At 46.2% G+C, this 22,504-nt stretch overlaps 1 protein-coding gene across 1 annotated transcript in view; it reads left to right on the forward strand.

The window, feature by feature from the left end:
• bmper (BMP binding endothelial regulator) overlaps positions 1-22,504 on the forward strand; it is a 35,472-nt gene that overhangs the window by 9,758 nt on the left and 3,210 nt on the right. The window contains exons 3-14 of the mRNA XM_065958205.1: positions 1,736-1,737; positions 8,441-8,538; positions 12,640-12,722; positions 13,375-13,465; positions 14,339-14,421; positions 15,590-15,689; positions 16,006-16,115; positions 16,239-16,373; positions 17,000-17,104; positions 20,236-20,281; positions 20,835-20,998; positions 21,846-22,047. Coding sequence (XP_065814277.1) covers positions 1,736-1,737; positions 8,441-8,538; positions 12,640-12,722; positions 13,375-13,465; positions 14,339-14,421; positions 15,590-15,689; positions 16,006-16,115; positions 16,239-16,373; positions 17,000-17,104; positions 20,236-20,281; positions 20,835-20,998; positions 21,846-22,047 — 1,219 coding nt within the window. The remainder of the gene's footprint in view (positions 1-1,735; positions 1,738-8,440; positions 8,539-12,639; positions 12,723-13,374; positions 13,466-14,338; positions 14,422-15,589; positions 15,690-16,005; positions 16,116-16,238; positions 16,374-16,999; positions 17,105-20,235; positions 20,282-20,834; positions 20,999-21,845; positions 22,048-22,504) is intronic.

Genomic DNA, 22,504 nt, shown 5'->3' on the forward strand with positions numbered 1-22,504 from the left:
TTCCATCGCTGCAACACCTGTTGGTTTGACCTGATAACTGCTCTCATATCTGGCAAACCGAGGGGCGTCCAAAATGGCCGTGTGTGGGGCGCCTTAAAACCGCTTACCTTCTCTGGTCCGAAGTCTCAGCAGTAACAGGAAATAGCTTCCTCCAGAAGGCGTCCATGGTGCTGCACGCTGTTTCTCAGTGATGGAGGTGAAAATGAGAAGAAGAGGAAATAATAAAAACAAGCTCATCGATACAGAAAGACAGGAATGATTTTATAAATGTTCAAGGAAAGCTACAGAAACTCCAGTTCATGGTTACTCCACTGATTTTGCAAAGATACCAAAGATGTTTAAGATCATTAAAAAATATGATTAAATATATTTAAGGGGAACTGCTTTTAAATGGATTTACCAAAGCTCTGTCGTTGGGTTTTATCCAGAGCTGTTGGACAACATGACAAGCCGCTCCTCTTCTTACTCTTCTCAGACCTTTGAAGCAGATTTACGTCGTCTGTTTGGTCTTTGTGTGATGAGTTTTTTAGAGGTTTAATATCCTGGTGATCAGATCAGAGACGATGGAGGAACAAGAGGAGGGATATCACCTCACCAGGCCGTTATTCTCCTCTTCTATGTTATTATGAGACTCTGTGTCACCATATACAGGTTTAGTTTGAAGATGGATCTATTCACGGCTAGTACGACTTTGAGCTTCCAATCGCTGGCTCCTGATTGGCTGCTGTGACCTCCCCCCAGCCTGTGGTCTGACTCAGCCGTCCTCTGTGTTATCAGGCAGACATCAGCCAAAGCCCCGCTGAGTGCTATCAGTCATCAGCAGGCAATGGTCAGCCTTTCATCTGTGCTTTAACCCCCCCCCCCACACACACACACGCGCACACACACACACACACACACACACACACACACACACACACACACACACACACACACACACGCCCGCAGGGTGCTTTACAGAGAGCAGGTTAAAGATCTTACTCGTTAAGTAAAATGAGATGGGATAATATGCAGGTATGGTTTCTCCTTTGTATCCCTCTCGTTCCTGTTGTCCACGCTTCCTCTCCGCTGAGGTGGAGGTCGGAGCAGGCCGTGCATGAAGGAGGACGGCACTGGTTGTGGGGACGTCTCAGTTTGATGGTGGAGGCTAGGCATCGGGTGGTGGTAGTAGAGCCGGATCACCTCGCTGAAGGTTGGCCTCTGCTGCCGGGACGAGACCTCCTGAGCTTCTAACACACTGACGATAGATTTTATTTGTTGACAGTTTTGTTTGAAACGACACAAACATGGTCACTTCCTGTCAGCCCTCTGCCTCTGATCACTTCCTGTCAGCCCCTGTGTGTCCAATCAGACTTAGTTTGAACTTCCTGGCGTTGTTTCCCCCTCTCTAGATCCTTGCTTGACAGAACATCGTGGTTAAAATGAGAGTAAACCCGACCTCAGCCGAAAAAGGATGTGTTTTAAAGTCTCTATGCTTTAAAAAAAGTTGACTGTCTGAGTCGTGGTGCTGTCTTTAGGGGGTTGGGGGGCCATCAGGGCTCCAGTGTCACTCATACATTGGGGGTTGTGGTGGTGGTGGTGGTGTGTGTGTTTGTGTGTGTGTGTATGTGTGTGTGTGTGTGTGTGGGGGGGGGGTCCAGAGTACCTGCTAATGGCCCTGAGGACACACACACACAGATACACACAGAAGAGCCATTGTGCGGATGGGTGAGGCTGGGTGCTGTAATGGGGCCAGGAGTGGATGTGGCTGACAGACTGACTGACAGGCAGGTCGCCATGACGATTGGTTATCTCGTAGGGAGTCGGCCTCATCTCCGTCACGCTCTTCATCGCCCTGGTCTATCTGTCTGATCATCTCCGTGTCTTTTTACACTCTCTCGTCGGCGCTTCCTCCCCTCGCTCGCCCTCAGACTGGCTTCTCCCGTCTACTCGACTTCTCGTCTTCCCACTCAGCGAGAACAGCTTGAGTCAGTTTTCAGAATAAGACCAGCTGAAATTGGATTGTTACCGCAGGGTCGCTTAGAGCTCCTCTGCGCAGGTTTCAGACGGACTGATATTCATCCTGATCCTTCTTTATGACGTATAACAGCAAACCAGACGATCAGAAAGTTGACTCTTGTGTTCACACTTGCAGGAAACTGAGAGTCATGTGTGAACAGAAACAGCTGAATGTTTCTCTCTTCACCCGGAGTTTCTCCTCCAGCCTCCTCGTATTTATTCTGCAGAAAGTCAGAGTGAGCTGACGTGAGAACGCAGCAGGATGTAATCAGGAGAATTCACCTGGAGCGAGTGGGAGGGGGGTGGTGACGTTTATTCCCTTGGATCGCTGCACACATGATCTCAGTGCCACATGCATGTGAGGAGGTCTGACCAAATCTCTGCTAAAGAAACGTCCCGTTTGCACCAGTTGAACCCAGGTCAGTAATCCAGGCAGGTAAAGGACACATGATGAAAGAGGTTTGGACGTCATGTCGCAGGGTGCCTCTTTTAGCATTTCCTTCTGAAATGAAAATGACCAAATGAAAACTGTTCTTTCAGACAGAAAACACTTTGAAACTACATTTTCAACTCAAAACATGCTGAATTTAAAAAGACCGATATCTAACCAAGCCTCTGATCCTTCATCCCTCTCAGGACAGGACGCCTGAAACGCTGACGACTTTAAAGCAGCTCTTTAATCGATCAAACAAACATTCCTGAAGTTTTTTACACTCAGCAGCTGCGATTGAGCCGAGAGAGAAGTCAGAGGTCGTCTCCTGTCAGCGACTCAACTCAAACAGAAGCTGATCAATACAGGAGACGCGGGGTTAACCTGATCACCACCTGATAACACAGAGCCACCACATGCTCCGCTCTATTTCTTCACACGGGAAACACCAGGCAGCTGACCTTACAGGATTTAACACGTCGCTCATCATCCAGAGATACTGAGATAAAGATGAAGAAGTTTAAAACCGCTTTTCGTCCTCCTTGCCGTCTTTCTTGGTTAGGACGATAAAAGAAGAAGAAACAAGAAATAAAGGGTCTCTAATGTCGCTTTAAAGGTCAAATGTCTCATCGTTTAGTTTGAATATAAATTAAGAACAAGCTAACCGACAGCAAACAGACTAACTGATGTGCACCTCCCACCAGGCGGGGGCGCTGTTGTTTCCTAACTGCAGTAAAAACGTTAGCAGACACTTTTTGAAGTTGTTGAAACAGCTTTGTGAAGCCCGTTCCCATCAACGTCTCTCTCCGTCTGTCTCGTTCTTAAGCTACTGTGGCTCCTGCTCTCCGCCGGGAGGTCACGACCTGTTTGTTTTGGAGGAAGGGTGAAAGGTGAGAGGTCACAGAGGTACAGGGGAGGTGAGGGTTTGGGGGGTCGGTAGAGGAAGAGCAGGGTGGGGGGGGGGGTTGACGTCCAAGGGCTTAAGTCGGTCTTTAACTGAAGAACTCCCCTCCTGTGATGACTCACTCTGACTGCTCTCTCCATCGCTCGCCATGACGGAGAGAAAACATGTTAGAGACAAAGAAAACAAAGTAAGAGAGGCAGGTGGAGCACAGGTGAAGTACAGGTGATATCCAGGACAGTGAAGTTTAAGGGTGAAAGAGAAAAGGCTGCAGACGGAGGAAGAAAAGGCGATGATGAAGAAAGACAGACTGTGGCCGTTTCCGAATAGCCACAGTTCAGTATGCAGTACGTACTTTTCAGTATGGAGTTTCAGTATACTGAACTCTCGTGGTCATTCAGTATGCATTTTTTGGGTCCACCTCAGTATACTGAACATTTCAGTATGGATACTAACTTCCGGGTTTCATGCAGTATGGATCGGCTGCGTGCTTTCAGGAAATGAATTGTATTTTACCCACAATGCTGTGCGAAATTAAACGTAAATCGGCACGTCACGTCCGCCTCCAAATCAAAACAAACGAGCGTGGATTAATTGAATACATTTTTAATCTAGAGTTAAAATCCTGACTGAAATCACTAATTTTAATTAACAACAGAAAATATAACAAATGTAGACATTATTCTAAAACCTTTCCCCCTCTATTTAAATAATGATTTCACTATTTAAATGCGTCTTTATTGGTTTATTTTTACTTTATATTCTGTATATTACTGTCTTTAATTTGTTCTTTCCTTTATGTCCTGTATGTTATTTAGTTATTTAATCTGTCTTTTACTTGTGATATTGTTTTTTACCTGACTGTATGCACATTACTCTTCTTGAATAAAGCTAAACAAAAAAAAACGGGTGCGGCCGGTTCGGGAAACGTAAATGACACTTCCATACTGAATGAATCAGATGGAACAAATATCTGCCTACTGAATAGTAGGTACTAAACAGCATACAGCACAGATAGTAGGTAGTGTCTACTGACAACTGACAGATTGAGTAGGTACTTGACAATTTGGATACAGCCAGAGTGTAGAGATGAAGAGGACGAGGGATGAAGAAGAAAGAAAACACAATGACGATAAAAATCAGTGAACACCGTCGCCTCCTAGTGGTAGAGAAGATCAGGAGTAGTTCTCTTGTGATCTTGTAGTTCTCCTGTGATCTTGTAGTTTTCCTGTGATCTTGTAGTTCTCCTGTGATCTTGTAGTTCTTTTGTGATCTTGTAGTTCTCCTGTGATCTTGTAGTTCTCCTGGTATCTTGTAGTTCTGTGATCTTGTAGTTCTTTTGTGATCTTGTAGTTCTCCTGTGATCTTGTAGTTCTGTGATCTTGTAGTTCTCTTGTGATCTTTTAGTTTTCCTGTGATCTTGTAGTTCTGTGATCTTGTAGTTCTGTGATCTTGTAGTTCTCTTGTGATCTTGTAGTTCTCCTGTGATCTTGTGAACCTGTCATGAGACCAGCTGATCATGGCTGCCCAGAAACGGACCCTGTGGGGCAGGACGCTCGCTGTCTGATGTATCAAAACCATGGCGCTGACGTAACACAGCGTGCACAGACTGTGGAAACTGGCTGAGTTGTAAAAATCCCTTCAAGCCAATAATATGCAAACATTACATGTGACCCCCTCCCCCTCCACACTCCCCCCCCTTATCTAGGGGTCTGAGGTCACACCGGGTCAGCACGCTGTTTGATCAAACAACTGCATCCCATAATAAGCGATAACTCTTTTTCAAGCTGATGTGATTAATGAAAAGTTTTAACTTCACAGTGAACAGAAAACGTCCAACAGGCTCGTCTTTGTTCTTCAGCTTCTGGAAACTTCTGGTTTTAATGACGTCATCAATGATGTCACCTGATATCTATAATTATCTGAACTGTATGTTTTTAACATTTACATCACATTATTGTACTGTTTAGAAACAGCTCACAGGAAGCCGCCTGTGAATGAGCCGCTCAGGAAACGATTCATTAATGGCACTCTGTGTTTGACTCTTGACTCCACTAATCCACTTGGTGATGATTGAATTTAACGGACTGCACGATGCTTCTCATTCAGGACATTTACAGTTTGTCACATGTCTGCCTGGGCGGAGAGTTAAAGGCACAGGATGTTAACTCCACCACCAGGGGGCGCTCAATCAAAACATAACATGTGGATCAGGTTGATCCTCTCGGTTCTCTCTGAACGATGGAAAATCGACTGATAGACGAGTTCTGATGATCATGAGGAGGAAGTCTGCAAGCGGCTGGACACGTTGAATAAATAAATAAAGAATAAATCTGGAGTTAGGAGATCTTGTTATGACGCCTGCTCGTCCACATAAATGTATTCAGAGGAAATCCTCGTATCTCACACACACACACACACACACACACACACACACACACACACACACACACACACACGCACACACACAGTATCTCAGTCTGTTGGAGGGTCGTCGGTTCAAGTCCTGGTGCGGACCAAATATGGAAGTTGGTCTGGTAGCTGGAGAGGTGCTAGATCACTTCCTGAGAGCTGCAGAGGTGTCCTTGAGCAAGGCGCCAAACCCCCTCCCCACCACCAGCTCAGGAGCGCCCGCTGTGGGCAGCTCCGTCACTCTGACATCTCTCCATTAGTGCATGTCCACAGGATCCTGTTTGTGCATGTGTGTGTATATTTCAGCCTATGTGTGTGTTGCATGACTTACAGAGTGTAAAAACAGAATTTCCCCTTGCAGGGATCAATAAAGTAAATCTTAATCTCAAAGAGAACACACACTTTCCCTTTCACTGACACACACACACTTACAAGCATACCAACCAGCTTTATCCCACTTTATGTGTGTGTGTGTGTGTTGGGCCGTCACCCACGGCGACAGACAGCCGTCCAGTTGACCAGGCTTGGTGCCACGGTGGTATGTCGAGTGTTTATAAGGCGTGGTGACCCGGTGTGACCTGAGACCCCTAGACAAGCTGTGTGTGTGTGTGTGTAGGGGGGGTCAGGGGGGGTTACATGTACTACTTTGTGGTAATGAACAACAACAACAGAGAGAGTGAGAGAGAGAGACAGAAAAGAGAGAGGAGAGAGAGAGAGAGAGCGAGAAAGAGAGAGAGAGATGACCTTGGTGACTGAGTCGTCGACGTAGGATCACCGAACTTGACCTCTTTATGATCGTCTCCTTTTTGACTCTTGGTTTTTGTCCATGCAGCAGTTTTCTAGAGGTTTTGGGTGGCGCTGGTTATGCAGAGCGACAATTTGCTCTTTATTTCTTATTTTTCCTCCCCTCTCTCCCTCTCTCTCTCTCCTCTCTCTCTCTCTCCTCTCTCTCTCCCTCTCTCTCTCCCCTCTCTCCTCTCTCTCTCCCCTCCCTCTCTCTCCCCTCTCTCTTTCTCTTCTCTCTCTCTCTCTCCTCTCTCTCTCCCTCTCTCTCTCCTCTCTCTCTCTCCTCTCTCTCTCCCCTCCCTCTCTCTCCCCTCTCTCTTTCTCTTCTCTCTCTCCTCTCTCTCTCTCCTCTCTCTTTCTCTCTCTCCCCTCCCTCTCTCTCTCCTCTCCCCTCCCTCTCTCTCTCCTCTCTCTTTTTTCTCCTCTCTCTCTCTCCCCTCCCTCTCCCCTCCCTCTCTCTCTCCTCTCTCTCTCCTCTCTCTCTCTCCTCTCTCTCTCTCCCCTCTCTCTCTCCTCTCTCTCTCCCCTCCCTCTCTCTCTCCTCTCCCCTCCCTCTCTCCTCTCCCCTCCCTCTCTCTCTCTCTCCCCTCCCCTCTCTCTCTCCTCTCTCTCTCTCTCCTCTCTCTCTCTCCTCTCTCTTTCTCTTCTCTCTCTTTCTCTCTCCTCTCTCTCTCCTCTCTCTCTCCCCCTCCCTCTCTCCTCTCTCTTTCTCTCTCCTCTCTCTCTCTTTCTTTCTCTCTCCTATCTCTTTCTCTCTCCTCTCTCTCTCTCCTCACTCCCCTCCTCTCTCTCCTCCCTCTCTCTTCTCTCTCTCTCTCTCTCTCTGTCTCTTTATCATGACATCATCTGTCCTCGCTGTGGTTGGGGTTTCGCTGCTGCTATATTAAACCACGCTGGTTTATTTTCGCCTTGCTTTGATCCGTCCTCGTTAGAGCCGCTGCCGCAGGGCCGCAGGGCCACGGGACCTGCCAGCCTGCACTTTATAAACCCTCACAGTTTGTCAAATAAAACACACACACACACACACACACACACACACACACACACACACACACACACACACACACACACAGAGAGCGTGTGGATACCATCAGCAGTGAAAGCTGGGTGTGAAAGTGCCGCGGATTAAACGGTCCCGCGGTGCGCTCTGTGGCGATGTTGGACCTCTGTGCAGGTTTTCGAGGTGGCTGCAGGATTGTTGAGTCGGTGTGAAAATTCACAGCTGAACTGTGAAGATTGAGTCACTTCAGACGGAGGAAAGTGAAGCTGCAGATGTCGGAGCTCAGAGGAGATAAAGCAGGTTAGAAAACGTTCCGTCTGAAAGATTCAGGTCTGTGTCGATGACTCGGCTCTCAGCGTGAATATTAAAAACCTCTCTGATTGTTTGAGATCTGATCAGATAGACTTCTGGTGATTCCTGCCTTTTATCCAACAGTGGAGTAAAGTATAAAAACATTAAGAAATACTGTTATTGGTTGTTGTACAGCCAATGTTCATCAAATGTATCCAACCTCGGCCCTTTGCTGCATGTCCTCCTCTCTCTCTCTCTCTCCTCCCAACACTTCCTCTCTCTCTCTTCAGCCGTCCTATCTTACTAAGGCAAAAAGGAACAAAGACAAATGACAATTCAGGGCCTGTGTCCACTGATGCCATCACTTTCTCAGACATTTCTACAGAATAAATACCAGGAGTCTTTGAGGAGACATTCGTCTGTTTGCGTTCACACATGCCTCTCAGCCTGAAAACTTCAGGAGTTTTGTGCTGCTGTGAAAGAACTATTTATGTTGAAAACACTCAGAAAGTTTACATGCACAGATAATGTGAGCGACAGTTTATTATTTATGTATTATTGACTCTCTCTGTCTCCCTCTCTCTCGTCTCCCTCTCTCTCTGTCTCTCTCCCCCTGCAGGAGGGGAAGGGCCGACTGTAAACAGGAGAAATGTCCTCTGGTCTCAGATGACTGTGCTCTGGTGGTGAAACAGACCGGAGCCTGCTGCGAGAGGTGCAAAGGTAAAAGGCTCACCTATGTTCCCTTTAATGAACGTCCTAAACCACATAACTGTCACTACTGGGGCGACCCGGGTTCTGATTCGATTCTGATTCGATACGTTTGTAGTTCTTCACCACAACGCAAAAACATTTTCAGAAGTTTTCTTTTTCTTCCTGTTTGACTGTTAACCACTTCCTTTTTCTACTAAAAGGGCCTTACTGTAATTTCAAAATAAAAGCATGATTTAGTTCAAAGAGGATGTTAAGTACCCTCACCTTAAGACAGTATGAACATTCAAAATAAAATAAACTAAAATAATGTCAAACACTTAATGGTACTTTCACACATGCACAAAACTCTCTGAACTCCCTGAACTGTTCAGGATGAGCTGCATGAGACCGATAACTCACCCAGATGTTTTTCATCTTCAGATGCTTCGGTGTCTTGTCTAAATAAATATCAAACATATCTTACAGACTGCTCCTTTAATCCTTTAAATAGTGGAGGCTCTTTGTGTGCTTCAGGAGCTTTGTGCTGCAATAGAAAGATAATATAACACACACACACTCACACTCAGACACACACACAGACGCACACACAGACACACACTCAGACACACACTCAGACTCACACACACAGACACACACACACACACAGACTCACACACAGACGCACACACAGACACACACTCAGACACACACTCAGACACACACTCAGACACACACTCAGACGCACGCACACACACACACACAGACACACACTCAGACACACACTCAGACACACACTCAGACACACACACAGACACACACACAGACACACACTCAGACACACACTCAGACACACACTCAGACGCACGCACACACACACACACAGACACACACTCAGACACACACACAGACACACACACAGACACACACTCAGACACACACTCAGACACACACTCAGACGCACGCACACACACACACACAGACACACACTCAGACACACACTCAGACACACACTCAGACACACACTCAGACGCACACACGCACACACACACACACACACACACACTCAGACACACACTCAGACACACACTCAGACACACACTCAGACACACACTCAGACACACACTCAGACGCACACACACAGACACACACTCAGACACACACTCAGACACACACTCAGACGCACACACACAGACGCACACTCAGACTCACACTCAGACGCACACACACACACACACACACACACACACCCAGACTCACACTCAGACACACACACACACACACACACACACACACTCAGACGCGCACACACACACACACACACACACACACACACACACACACACACACACACACACACACACTCAGATGCATACACACACACACACACACTCAGACGCACACACTCAGACGCACACACACACACACACACACACACACACACACACACTCAGACGCACACACAGACACACACTCAGACACACACTCAGACACACACTCAGACACACACTCAGACGCACGCACACACACACACACAGACACACACTCAGACACACACTCAGACACACACTCAGACACACACACAGACACACACACAGACACACACTCAGACACACACTCAGACACACACTCAGACGCACGCACACACACACACACAGACACACACTCAGACACACACACAGACACACACACAGACACACACTCAGACACACACTCAGACACACACTCAGACGCACGCACACACACACACACAGACACACACTCAGACACACACTCAGACACACACTCAGACACACACTCAGACGCACACACGCACACACACACACACACACACACACACACACTCAGACACACACTCAGACACACACTCAGACACACACTCAGACACACACTCAGACACACACTCAGACGCACACACACAGACACACACTCAGACACACACTCAGACGCACACACAGACGCACACACTCAGACTCACACTCAGACTCACACTCAGACGCACACACACACACACACACACACACACACCCAGACTCACACTCAGACACACACACACACACACACACACACACACTCAGACGCGCACACACACACACACACACACACACACACACACACACACACACACACACACACACTCAGATGCATACACACACACACACACACTCAGACGCACACACTCAGACGCACACACACACACACACACACACACACACACACACACTCAGACGCACACTCACACACACACACACACACACACTCAGACTCACACTCAGACCCACACACACACACAGACTCACACTCAGACGCACACACACACACAGACTCACACTCAGACACACACACACACACACACACACACACTCAGACGCACACGCCTCCCGGCTCTCAGCAGGGGCGAGGTCCTTTTGTTTGCGGTACGCCGTTTTTACGACGCAGCACTTCGTTAAGAGACGTGGAGCGAGCTCCACTCGGACATGGAAAGCCCCTTGTTGCCAAGGCGACCCTTGTTAGTTTTCTTTATTGTGCGGTGGACTTGTGGCGGGCGGGGGCGACCACATTTAGGACCCCTTTGTGTCTTTTTTGCTTTGGAAAACGCCCCGAACTCCACCGCGGCACATCACCGCTTTCTCACTGTTTTTATGAAATCAGAGTTAAGACGACACTCACGCCCAGTCTGCAGCGGTTTACTAGGAACATTGGAGTTTAAAAACGGGGTTTAATTGACCACTTTGTGTCGTGTAAGAATATTCTGATAAACTCAAAACTTTTAAAAAGGTTCTAAGAAGATCTGAACATCCAGGAAAGAACATTTTAATAATATATCTTTTATCAGAGATGCTGAGTGACCAGAGGAGAGGTCAGATCAGCCTGACTGACTGAGAGTGTGAACAGGATCTGAGTCTCTGCGGGGGTCCAGATCATCTGATCCTCCTCTGCAGCAATACAGGATCACAGAGACGGATTCTCAATGAGGGAAAGCAGATTGATGCTCGTGATCACGTTTCAAACATTGATCTGAGGCCACTTACTGTAACCGGGATGAAATTAAGTTTTTTCATTTAGTGCTGAGTCGGCGGGTTAGGACGCTGAGTCACTGTGAAGTGTGTTTTTATTCAAGTTCATGTTTCCACGTTTCAAGTCCACATGTAGGCGGGTACTTTTTATATAATCCCATCTACACACGCTCAGTTCTCAATAACATCTTCGTCCACAAGAAAATGCAAAAACGCACAGTTCCAGCGGTCATGAGCACGCCAAGTCAACAACTTTATTTATTATTTATAGTAGAGACAAGAAAACATATTTATATTTTCATTTCATTGTACAGTGTTCCCTTTGTTATTTGTATTATATATTTGCTTTAATACAGTGTATAGCTTCTGTACAGTTTATTTTAATTTACTTAGCTGTTACTACAACTTATTTATTTTTATTTTATTTGTATCTTTCTACTCTTTTTTTCTTATAATGCGATTTTATTTTATATATAATTTTAACTTTTTTGTAGAAGCTGACTCAGGGAGATACGCACAAAAATTCCAATGTACCTGTACTGTCCTGTACCTGTGCAAATGGCAATAAACATCTCTTCTATTCTATTGACAACACTTCCAGACGATCTCATCTCAGTCTGTCCATCAACATGCGGGCGAAGCAGCTCACTCAGAGACAACCACCATGTCAAAATGTGACCATTTCATTCACAAGGTTGTCACACCAGTCTGAATAACTGAGAATTATGTCTGCCATCGCTCTAATCTCATGAAAACTGAAGAGAGAGCAGAACGCTGACATCACACGGAGGAGAAACCGGCGCACAGTGTGAACTAAACTCTGTTTTCCCGTCTACACAGAAACACCTTAAACTGAGTTTCTGAACATCTTCACCCCGGAAGGAGTTTTACTAACGGAGTGTTTACAGAGACCTGAAACAATGTTTGTGTATAAAAGGTCAAAATGAACAGAAAAAGATAAATAAAAAAAATACATGCCAATGTGTACAAGGACTGGGACGATGCTCGGATGGAAAAACATGTTGCCTTGATATACACAGTGTCTTAATAAAAGTGTCTTACATAAAGTGTTATATTTTATAAAGAGTAAAAAGTGTCCGTCTGTCTTCTCTCTCAGGCTGCATGTTGGATGGACGATCTTACAACAGCTCAGTGTCCTGGACCAGCTCCACCAAACCCTGCATGAACAGACGCTGTCAGGTGTGTGTGTGTGTGTGTGTGTGTGTGTGTGTGTGTGTGTGTGTGTGTGTGTGTGTGTGAGAGAGTGTATGTGTGTGTGTGTGTGAGAGAGTGTGTGTGTATGTGTGTATGTGTGTATCTGTGTCTGTTTGTGTGTGTGTGTGTGTGTGTGTGTGTGTGTGTGTGTGTGTGTGTGTGTGTGACTGTCAGCACATGAGAGGTGACGCTTGCAAACTGTTTCTTCAGCTCAGACGTCATGCAGTAACCTTTGACCTCAGATCTGAATCCACACAAACACACAGCCGTAGAGATATATGGAGGCTGAGGGAGGAGTGGATGAGAAGAGGAAGGGTTATAGGAAGAGGCGAAAGAAAGGAAGGATGCAAGGACAAAAAGAATTCAGGCCGGAAGACAAGAAATAAACAAAGAGATGGACAGAGAAAAGGTGGAGGAAGCTGTGGGGAAAAGAGGATAAAAGAGAATGGGGAGAAGAAGAAGGCATAAACAGCTGGAGAGAGGGATGAGATAAAACCTTGACAAAGAGCAGGAGAAACTGTGGGAAAAGAAGAGAAGTGATGGAGTCTGAGATGGAAGAGACAGAACGTCCGCATGAATGACTCCACTCTCCAAAATGTACAGACTAAAGACAGTGTTCACTTTTTGGTTGTGACAGGAAGGTGTCATCACAGAGTCGGAGGTCCAATGCGTCGTCCACTGCAGGAACCCCAAAATCCACCCCAAGAAGTGCTGCCCCACCTGCCCCAGTGAGTACCACCAGACGCTCTGATTCACTAAGGACCTGCACAGGTTTAACGTGGCCAAAAGCCACACAGTCCTTTTATGAATCAGGCCCCCGATGTGTCACAATGAAGTTTCTGCAGTTCCTCCAGTGTCCACTAGAGGCTGGCTGCAGAAGCACAGGAAGTCACATACACACCCATTCTAAAAAGTCTGTTTTCACAGCAGAGATTAACATGTTTACAGCCTGGTTCAAAAAAACAAATAGGTCTGATTAGCTCATGTCTCGATCGACACACACTGTACGGGGGGGGGAATGTTTTAATGACTCATCAGTTTTGATTTGATGAAGGATAAGAGTTATTCACAATAAGGCGTGTAGCTGACATGATTGACAGGCGGGCGCGGTGTAACGGTTTGTCAGGAGGCTTAAAACCCGCCTCAGCTCCAGCTCTCAGCCTGTCGTTAGGTTGACAGAAAGTTAGGCTGAGACAGCATTTCCAGCATGGAGACTGCCATTGATGGGACTCCAGCGCCCCCTGCAGGAAAAGATGGGTGACGTCACTCAGGCTTCAAACATTCATATTTACAGTCTGTGGCTCCACACAATCAAAAACATCCAATATGATCAAAGTTAGACTCTTTTGTCTGACAGACATTTATGATGTGACGTCGTTCAAACCGCTGTCACCCTAAAATGTGCCAAAACATTCAGAATAGACAAAGACACACAAATGCTTTTGATGAATGAAACACACAAAGATAGATTTGTATATCTCGTCTCCAGGGTTTAGAAAAAAAAAGGTGTGTCAGTGTTTTAATTTAATAATCAAACAGTTCATCAGGCAGTAAACACAAAGTGAGTCAGCTGTTTAAAATCTGTGTGACGTTTTTTACAGCTTGTATCTTTGAGGGTCGACTGTATAAAGAGAGGGAGGAGTTCAGTCCGGAGGGGCAACCCTGCATCAAATGTACCTGCACTGTGAGTACACACACACACACACACACACACACACACACACACACACACACACACACACACACACACACACACACACACACACACACACACACACAGACACTCTGACCTGTGAGAGTGTTTGTGTGTTGGGGCCTCTGTCCTCTGAATACGTTGTTTTGGAGTCTCGTGGGAGTCACAAAGTTTTGGAACAACATCCTCTCTCATTCCCCCCCCCCTCTCTGCCCCCCTCCCTCCTCCCCCATTAGACAAACAAACCCCACAGGTACGTCCATAAACACATTACAATATTAATGTGCTTGCACCTCGTTTGGACGACCTGTAGGGTCGTTAACTCAGACTCAAAGAGGTCTTAAAGTTGACCGTGCTGATACGGACAGATTGTACATTAAATTGTCTCGTCTAAGTTTTCTGTCTCTCTGAACATTTACACAATTAGTAACTCTCATGAAAAAGTATAGGGACTACAGGTTATTTTATCTCAATTTTAGTATTTTAAATTTTCATTTCAATCCAAGACTGCAGTCCAAATTCTAAACATCATAGAGAGCTGTCTCCCCCCCGCCCCCTCCTCTCCAGAGTTGACGCTCACGCAGGTTGCCATGTGGTGGACACTGAAGCTTCAGTGTTTAGCCAGCTCTGCATCAGTCTGTAAACCTTTCTGCGTTCTAACCTCTCTCCATTTTTCAAAAGCATCTCCAATATTGATCCTAGTTTGAGCACGTTTCTGCTCGTGGAGCTTATTAGAAACATGCAGAGGCTTTTTTGGTCGGGTACAATCACTTCTATCTGAACCACTTCTCTTGCCCGCTTCCATCGCTGCAACACCTGTTGACCTGATAACTGCTCTCAAATCTGGCAAACCGAGGGGTGTCCAAAACGGCCGTGTGGGGGTATCTTAAAACCGCCTACCTTCTCTGGTCCAAACAAATCCAGAGCATTCAGGACCAGAATCTAACATTAGAAGGAGGACATACTGGCTGCTGCATTCTTTTCAGAGAAGCCAGCACTTCAACATGTTTCCTCATCAAACTTTGTTCTTATCGATCAGGAGATAGTGTGCATGCTTTTAAACATCATTTTATGACCTGGATACCAACAGATTGGCCTCAAGGCCAAAAGTCTCTGCATGAAGGACGAGCATGTGTTCATTATCGCGTTGTTGTTTCAGGGAGGGCGGACCCTTTGCAAGAGGGAGGTGTGTCCTGTCCTGTCATGCCCCGCCCACCTCAGCCACACCCCGTCTGGACAGTGCTGCCCCAGATGTCTTGGTAAGCAATCATGAACTTTCTGATGTGTCTATAAAAATATGATCTGCAATAGGGGGGTGCAGCTCTGCTTCTTAAGAAGACCAATTTGATTCCCTATGACCAGTCCTTGTGTTTATTACTTTTCAAGAGACAGATTGTCTCCAGGTACAAGTACAAATGTTCACAGACTTAATTTGACCTCTTTAACTGTGGTGATGTGACCTGTGGCTCCTTAAGTTTGGATTTGACCTCAACTTTCTCCCTTCAACGTACGTTTCAGCGTCTGAATGCAAAGTGAAGGATGAATCACATCTTGGTTTCTTTTTTACTCCTGCAGGTCAGAGGAAGGTGTTTGATCTGTCGTTAGGAAGCTGTCTGTTCCACAGTGACGTCTACGAGAACGGCAATTCCTTCATTCACGACAACTGCACCACCTGCACCTGCAAGGTACAGGCCGCCATGTCCCAAACACTTCTCCTCCGTCACTGAGATGGAGACGACCAGAAGTTCTATTAAACCCTCTATTGTCTCTTTACTTTACTTTCCTTCTCTGCCATCTTTTCTACCCAGGACTCCACAGTGGTCTGCAGGAGGCGCTGCTCTCGGCCGGGGAGTTGCCACGGCGACCTCTGCTGCCCCGAGTGTCTGTCCTACGTGAAGGTGGAGGAGGTGAAGTACTGCAGAGTCCGGAACAAGATCTACAGGGTGAGAGTGCAGGAAGGGTTTTAATGCATTGATGGATCTGTATTTGATAAATGGATAGATTGACATATTAGGTTAATGGACAGATGGAGTCAGATTTATGGATGGATCTGATTGGATGGGTTAATGCATGAATGGATAAGATATGAATGGACACTAAAACATTAATATTTACCAAGCAGAAACATCCGGCGTTGAAAGATGAAGCCAAAGCATCTGATCTGACTGCAAGCCAACGCATTTAAGCGGTTTGTCAGGAGGCTGAAGCCCTGCCTCAGGTCCACCTCTTTGTCTGGTGTTACGTTTGACATAGACAGCATTTCCATCATGACAACCGCCATAGATGGGCTTCTAAAACGCCCTTTAGAAACCAAAGGGTGACGTCACTGAGACTGCGTCCATCTTTATATACAGTCTGACATAAACCTCATGGAAGACGGATGGATGATGGAGGTATGGATAAATGGATGCACTTATACAAAATAGATCTTTACTTTGTGAACAGATGGATAAGTGGATGATGTTTGGATGATGGACACATGGACGTTGATAAAAGTGTGGATGCCCAGACAGCTGGATGTTTGGATGAACTCGTGTTCTGATCCTTGTTTGTTTCCTCTCTCCTGCAGGAAGGAGACATGTGGTCGTCCCTTAACTGCACGCTCTGCGCCTGTGTCAGAGGAAGCATCGAGTGTCGACCCAAACAGTGTGTACCAATCACCAGCTGCCCCTCGGTGAGTGACAGGCGGCCCAGTCAATCACAAGATTACATCCTGTTTGCACAATTTGCCAGATTTGCATTGTTGTTGTAATGATACACTCGACTCACGATTAAGATACGTAACACTATACTGGCTTCATGATACGATTCTTTAGGATTTCCTAATTTCTTTAAAACCATGAAATTGAAGTCTATTGATGAATACTTTTGCTGTAAGTGACTCTACTGAGTCACTTTAGAACTAGTCTTTCAAACCAAACCAAACCTCCCTCAGCGCACCGCCTCCATGTCTTTTCTCCGGTTCACAGAGTCTGATCATTCTTCTGCACGTAGTCGTCTCTGATTCTCATTAGTGTGAGCCTCTCACAGGTGCTTTGGTTTAAAGTTTGTCACCCCTTATGGGCCCCCCTACTGGTCTGGGGCCCCAAGCAGTTGCCTGCCAGCGCCTCTGCTGGCAGGAAGAGGGTTTGTGCGGCGTTCACCTGTCCCAGAGGTGGCTGGGGGGGTCATCTGTCGGCTGGTGGGTGATGGAGTGGATTCCTCACATAGCGCCGGCCACTGGCGGTCACACAGTCAAAGCCGGTGTCATCGTTAGTCCAAGTTCACACGCTCCCAGCGGTTACTACAAACCCTAACCTGTTTGTGGTCAGAATCGGCGGCTGCAGGTTGATGTAGGTGGTCTGCAGAGTTTTTGTCTCCCATAAAGAGAAAGTTTCCCTCGCAGTGTGTTGTTGATTTGAGGACTGGATCTGCACAACCAGACACTAAACTCATGAGGATATTATGCTGTCTCTGAAAAAAACAAAATGGTGACTTCCTCTGTGTCAAATTCCAGCCTTTAAATCAGAGCGCCATTTATTACTGTATGACTTAAAGGCTGTGATGGTTCATCAAATACAGAACATTATATTTACACAAACCTACCTGTCAAACCTTTTTATCAAAAGGGGAATTTTTCATAAAAGGTCTCCTCCACTTCAACCAGTGTAAATAAGTCTCAGAGCTCCTCAAAACATGTGTGTTAAGTTTCTTGTTCTAAATCCACTCTGATCCTGTATTTGATCATGCCTATAAACCCCTCTATTTCAGCCCTGCTCAGAACAGACTGTTTCTGTGTCTGTACCTTTAAATATGTAAATGAGCTGTGTCTGACCACGCCCCCTCTCTGGAAGGGCTTGGGTGTGTCGGGCTTTCTCGCTCCATGTCCTATTGTTTACGGTGAGAAGGCAGACTCAGAGGGCAGAACAAACACCTAGCTGTGGGATTGTCACCCACCTGGGGGAGGGGTTACTGCCCTTTGTGATGTCATGAAGGGAAAATCTTCAAACGGCCTGTTTGAGCACACATTTTCTGAAAAGTGGAGCAGGTAAAAGACGGAGTGGGTGGACTTTTCTCATCATTGGGGGGTTTGTAGACAGACTAGAGACACATATTAGAGCTAGAGAAACATGGTGAAGTGGATTAAACATAATATGTGACTGTTAATAACGGATCATGTCACATCGATGTAAAGACGCTACATTAGCTCGGTCATAATAATCAGACACACACCTACCAAGTTATCACAGCCTACCTCAGTACAAACACACACACACTCTGTCTCTCTCTCCCATGCCGTCATCCTGCGGTCAGCGGCAGGTCGACAGAGAGCGTGCGTCCCTTTGGAGACAGTGTGTCTCTGAAGAGCCTTTTGTCTGTGTGACGTTTGAGTGACAGCGAAGAAGAGGTTCCCTATATTTAGGCCCCTGAAAACCAATCTGTGTGTGTGTGTGTGTGTGTGTGTGTGTGTGTGTGTGTGTGTATGTGCGTGTGTGTTGGAGAGAGAGAGAGAGAGTGTGTGTCCTCAGTTTGTCAAAAGGCAGCCCTCTTCAAAGACAGAGATTGGCCTTTGTGCAGAGGTTAGAACTCTGGAGTGTGTATAGAGTGTACGTCTGTATGTGATGACAGACGAGGTGCGTGTGTGTGTGTGTGTGTGTGTGTGTGTGTGTGTGTGTGTGTGTGTGTGTGTGTGTGTGTGTGTGTGTGTGTGTGTGTGTGTGTGTGTGTGTGTGTGTGTGTGTGTGTGTGTGTGTGTGTGTGTGTGTGTGTGTGTGTGTTAGACAGAGAGAGAGAGAGACAGGAAGAAAGAAGGGCTTCCCTGAGGCAACAAAAACTAAGTGTGTGAAAGAGTCCTCTGATCTGCACCTCTGATGGAAGTTGAAACATACAGTACACACACACACACACACACACACAGTTTCCTGTTACACAGACAGAGTTCAGCGGTTGGCGTCGGAGTATCGGTGTCTTTGTGGTCGTCCCGGTTGGACTGTGAACTTGTCGAAGTGGGAACTTTTTCCTCTGTTTCAACCTTTCATTTCATTTCTCGTCTGTCTGTTTGAGTGACGGCATGAAAACAGAACTGCTGTCTTTGTTATCAGTGCCAACAACATGTGAAGGAAAACGAACGCCCTGTCAGTTTAACCGTTTGTTCCCAGGAAGTGTCCAAAACTCTGGTCCATTTAAAGACGAATCCAGGGGGAAGAACCGGAGGCTGACAATCCACCATTACTGCGATGGTGTCTGCTTACAACATCGACGTGGTTAAATGTTAAGAGCTAAACGATTTCAAATGGAAGCTAAAAGAAATCCTTTTCCAGCTCTTTATTCTGCGATAAGGGGAGAGATGAGGATGCTCTCCAGTCTGCAGAGAGTTTAACTCTCCTGTGATGGGCGGACTTCACCAAACAGAGGCCGAGGTCAAGGCCGCCAATAGGAGGGGAAAAGGGGAATGCTCTCTGGGGCCCCTGTGGAGGTCATCCAAAACATGCTCCATCCTACATTGAAACGGTTAATATGAACCGTTATGCCTGTAATATTAGATGATTTATTTTTATGCAGAGTCCTGCAAAGGTTGAGGAGTTAAAACCCCTCCCACTCGCTCCAGGTGAATTCTCTGGTACAACAGCTGGTTATATCCTGCTGCGTTCTCACATCAGCTCACTCTGACTTCCTGCAGAATAAGTACGAGGAGGCTGGAGGAGAAACTCCGGGTGAAGAGAGAAACATTCAGCTGTTTGTGTTCACACACAAGGATTACTACTAGTGTGAAAGAACTATTAGTCTGCGTTCTGTTTCTAACTCTGCGTCTGTGTCTCTTTGCAGAATAAGATCCTGAACAGGACGGGCTGCTGTCCTGTCTGCACTGAAAGTGAGTAAGTCTGAGTGTTCACACATCACTGAACGTTCCACCCAAAGTCTCTGAATATTTAAATATATATTTAAGCTTTTAAAGGAAATGAAAACAGAAGTGAGTCCAGCCTGTGGTCAGGAAACACGGCTGTAAATTATCCATTTCAGGACTACAAAGACTCTATAAAACACCACTCTTCAAAATCTAGCCTGTAGTCGAGCTGCTAAAGGAAACATGTGAAGCACAGCTCAGATCCTGCTTTGACTTCTGATGTGTCTGATTACTGTCTTACGTTTCCACCTTCATTCTTTACTGTCGTTTTAACTTCTGGCGGTCAGGTATCAACACGTATCCTCAGACATCCTCTGCATATATTCTGTTCTTTTGCTTTCTTGGAAAAAGAAGAAACGCATTTTTACATGTTTTTGTTTCTCTGCTGGTTTTCAGTTCTGCTTCAAACAGAAATGTTTTTCTTCTGATTCTTTTGCTTTGTCTCTCTCTCTCTCTCTCTCTCTCTCACCCTCGCTCTCTCCTTCTCAAAGTCCATGTGGTTTCCTGTGTCCCTCTGCAGAGCCGGGCGTATGCACAGTTTTTGGAGACCCTCACTACAACACGTTCGACGGCAGGACCTTTAACTTTCAGGGGACCTGTCAGTACGTACTGACTCGAGATTGTGGCGGCGCCCCCTCTGGAGGACCAGGAAATAACGTCAACAGCCAAGACTCCAGCTTCATGGTAGGACCAGAGTTTAGACTTTGGAAACTGTTTTATTTTTTGTGTTAATGAGAAGAAGACGAGACAGAAATGTTAACTTGATCTCTGTGTAGAAAAACATGCTCAGCTCTTGAACCTACACTACAAGCTTACGCACGCTAGCACAAGCTAACCGCCGGTGTTTGTCACCTGCCTGTCCAACAGGAAGCAGACCAACTCCACGTCCACGGGTGAAAGACAACACAAGGTTCACTCTCGTTTTAGAACGAGCTTTATCCGCTTGGTGTTTCTCCTCACTGTGATTATATTTTCTCTTTGCTGCTACGTCCACGTCCGTCATATTCACCGGTTTGAATGGCGTCCAATCACTGTATTGTATCCACTCCTAAACCTGCTGCCCTGTCATTGGCTGGAGGAAACACACCAGCTCCGCCCAAAATTCAGACACAGTCACCACCACACATGTACGGAGGCCCAGAAGGGACGATGGAGCAGCTTCACTTTAGGAGAAGTCTGTATTTTATTTTGAAGGAACCAGCCAGCTTTACTTTAGGAGAAGTCTGTATTTTATTTTGAAGGCCCCTACATAAGTCTGTATTTTATTTTGAAGGAGACAGGATACTGACTCTGTCTTTAAAGGAGATGTTTGTGTTATATGAGACACACTGACATGAACATGATGCTTAACTACTTTGATGAACATTTATCAACTCAGACTCTGGATTGGACCAAACTGTCTCTGCATGAAGATGTCGATGTTTAATCGACTTCTTTTATCTTTACATGAAATAAACCTAAACCTGGTGGATGTTTCTCCTGTTTGAATCAAAAGCAGCATATGTGTAATATTATGTTGTTGTTCCTCCAGGTGTTGGTGAAGAACGACGCCCGGCGCACTCGCTCCTTCTCCTGGACTCAGTCTGTAGAGATCCGGCTGGGCGCTCTGGTCCTCAGTCTCCATCAGCACCTGACGGTCCGGAGGAACGGCACCCGCATCGCCCTGCCCTACCACGGCCCCGGCGTGCACATCGACCTGGACGGATACCTGCTCAAACTCACCACCATCGCAGGTCAGCCGAGACGACCTCTCTAGAGTAACACGTAGAATATTTAAACCTGAAGACCGACGTGATGGTGCAGTCTTTAAGGATTTTGATATTCCATAGAACAAGTTTCAAACTGTCAGACCTCGTTTAAATAACAGAGTGATGCCTGTTGGAGTCGTTTGATTGGCCGGTGTATTTAAATAACAGAGTGATGCCTGTTGGAGTCGTTTGATTGGCCGGTGTATTTAAATAACAGAGTGATGCCTGTTGGAGTCGTTTGATTGGCCGGTGGAATCCCAGTCTTCATCTACCTCTCATATACTTGGGCTTCTTTTTGCAGTTTATCAATGCATTGATTTATTTTATAGACTCATAAAAACAGCTGAGGGTTAAAAAACAATAAAAGTCCTTCTGTTATCTACTCACTCACTCTTTGAACTCATCTCATGGCGTCGGAGTAAACGCTACTGCAGATGAGGAC

The sequence above is a fragment of the Labrus bergylta genome, chromosome 8, assembly GCF_963930695.1.
Source record: "Labrus bergylta chromosome 8, fLabBer1.1, whole genome shotgun sequence".
NCBI lineage: Eukaryota > Metazoa > Chordata > Actinopteri > Labriformes > Labridae > Labrus > Labrus bergylta.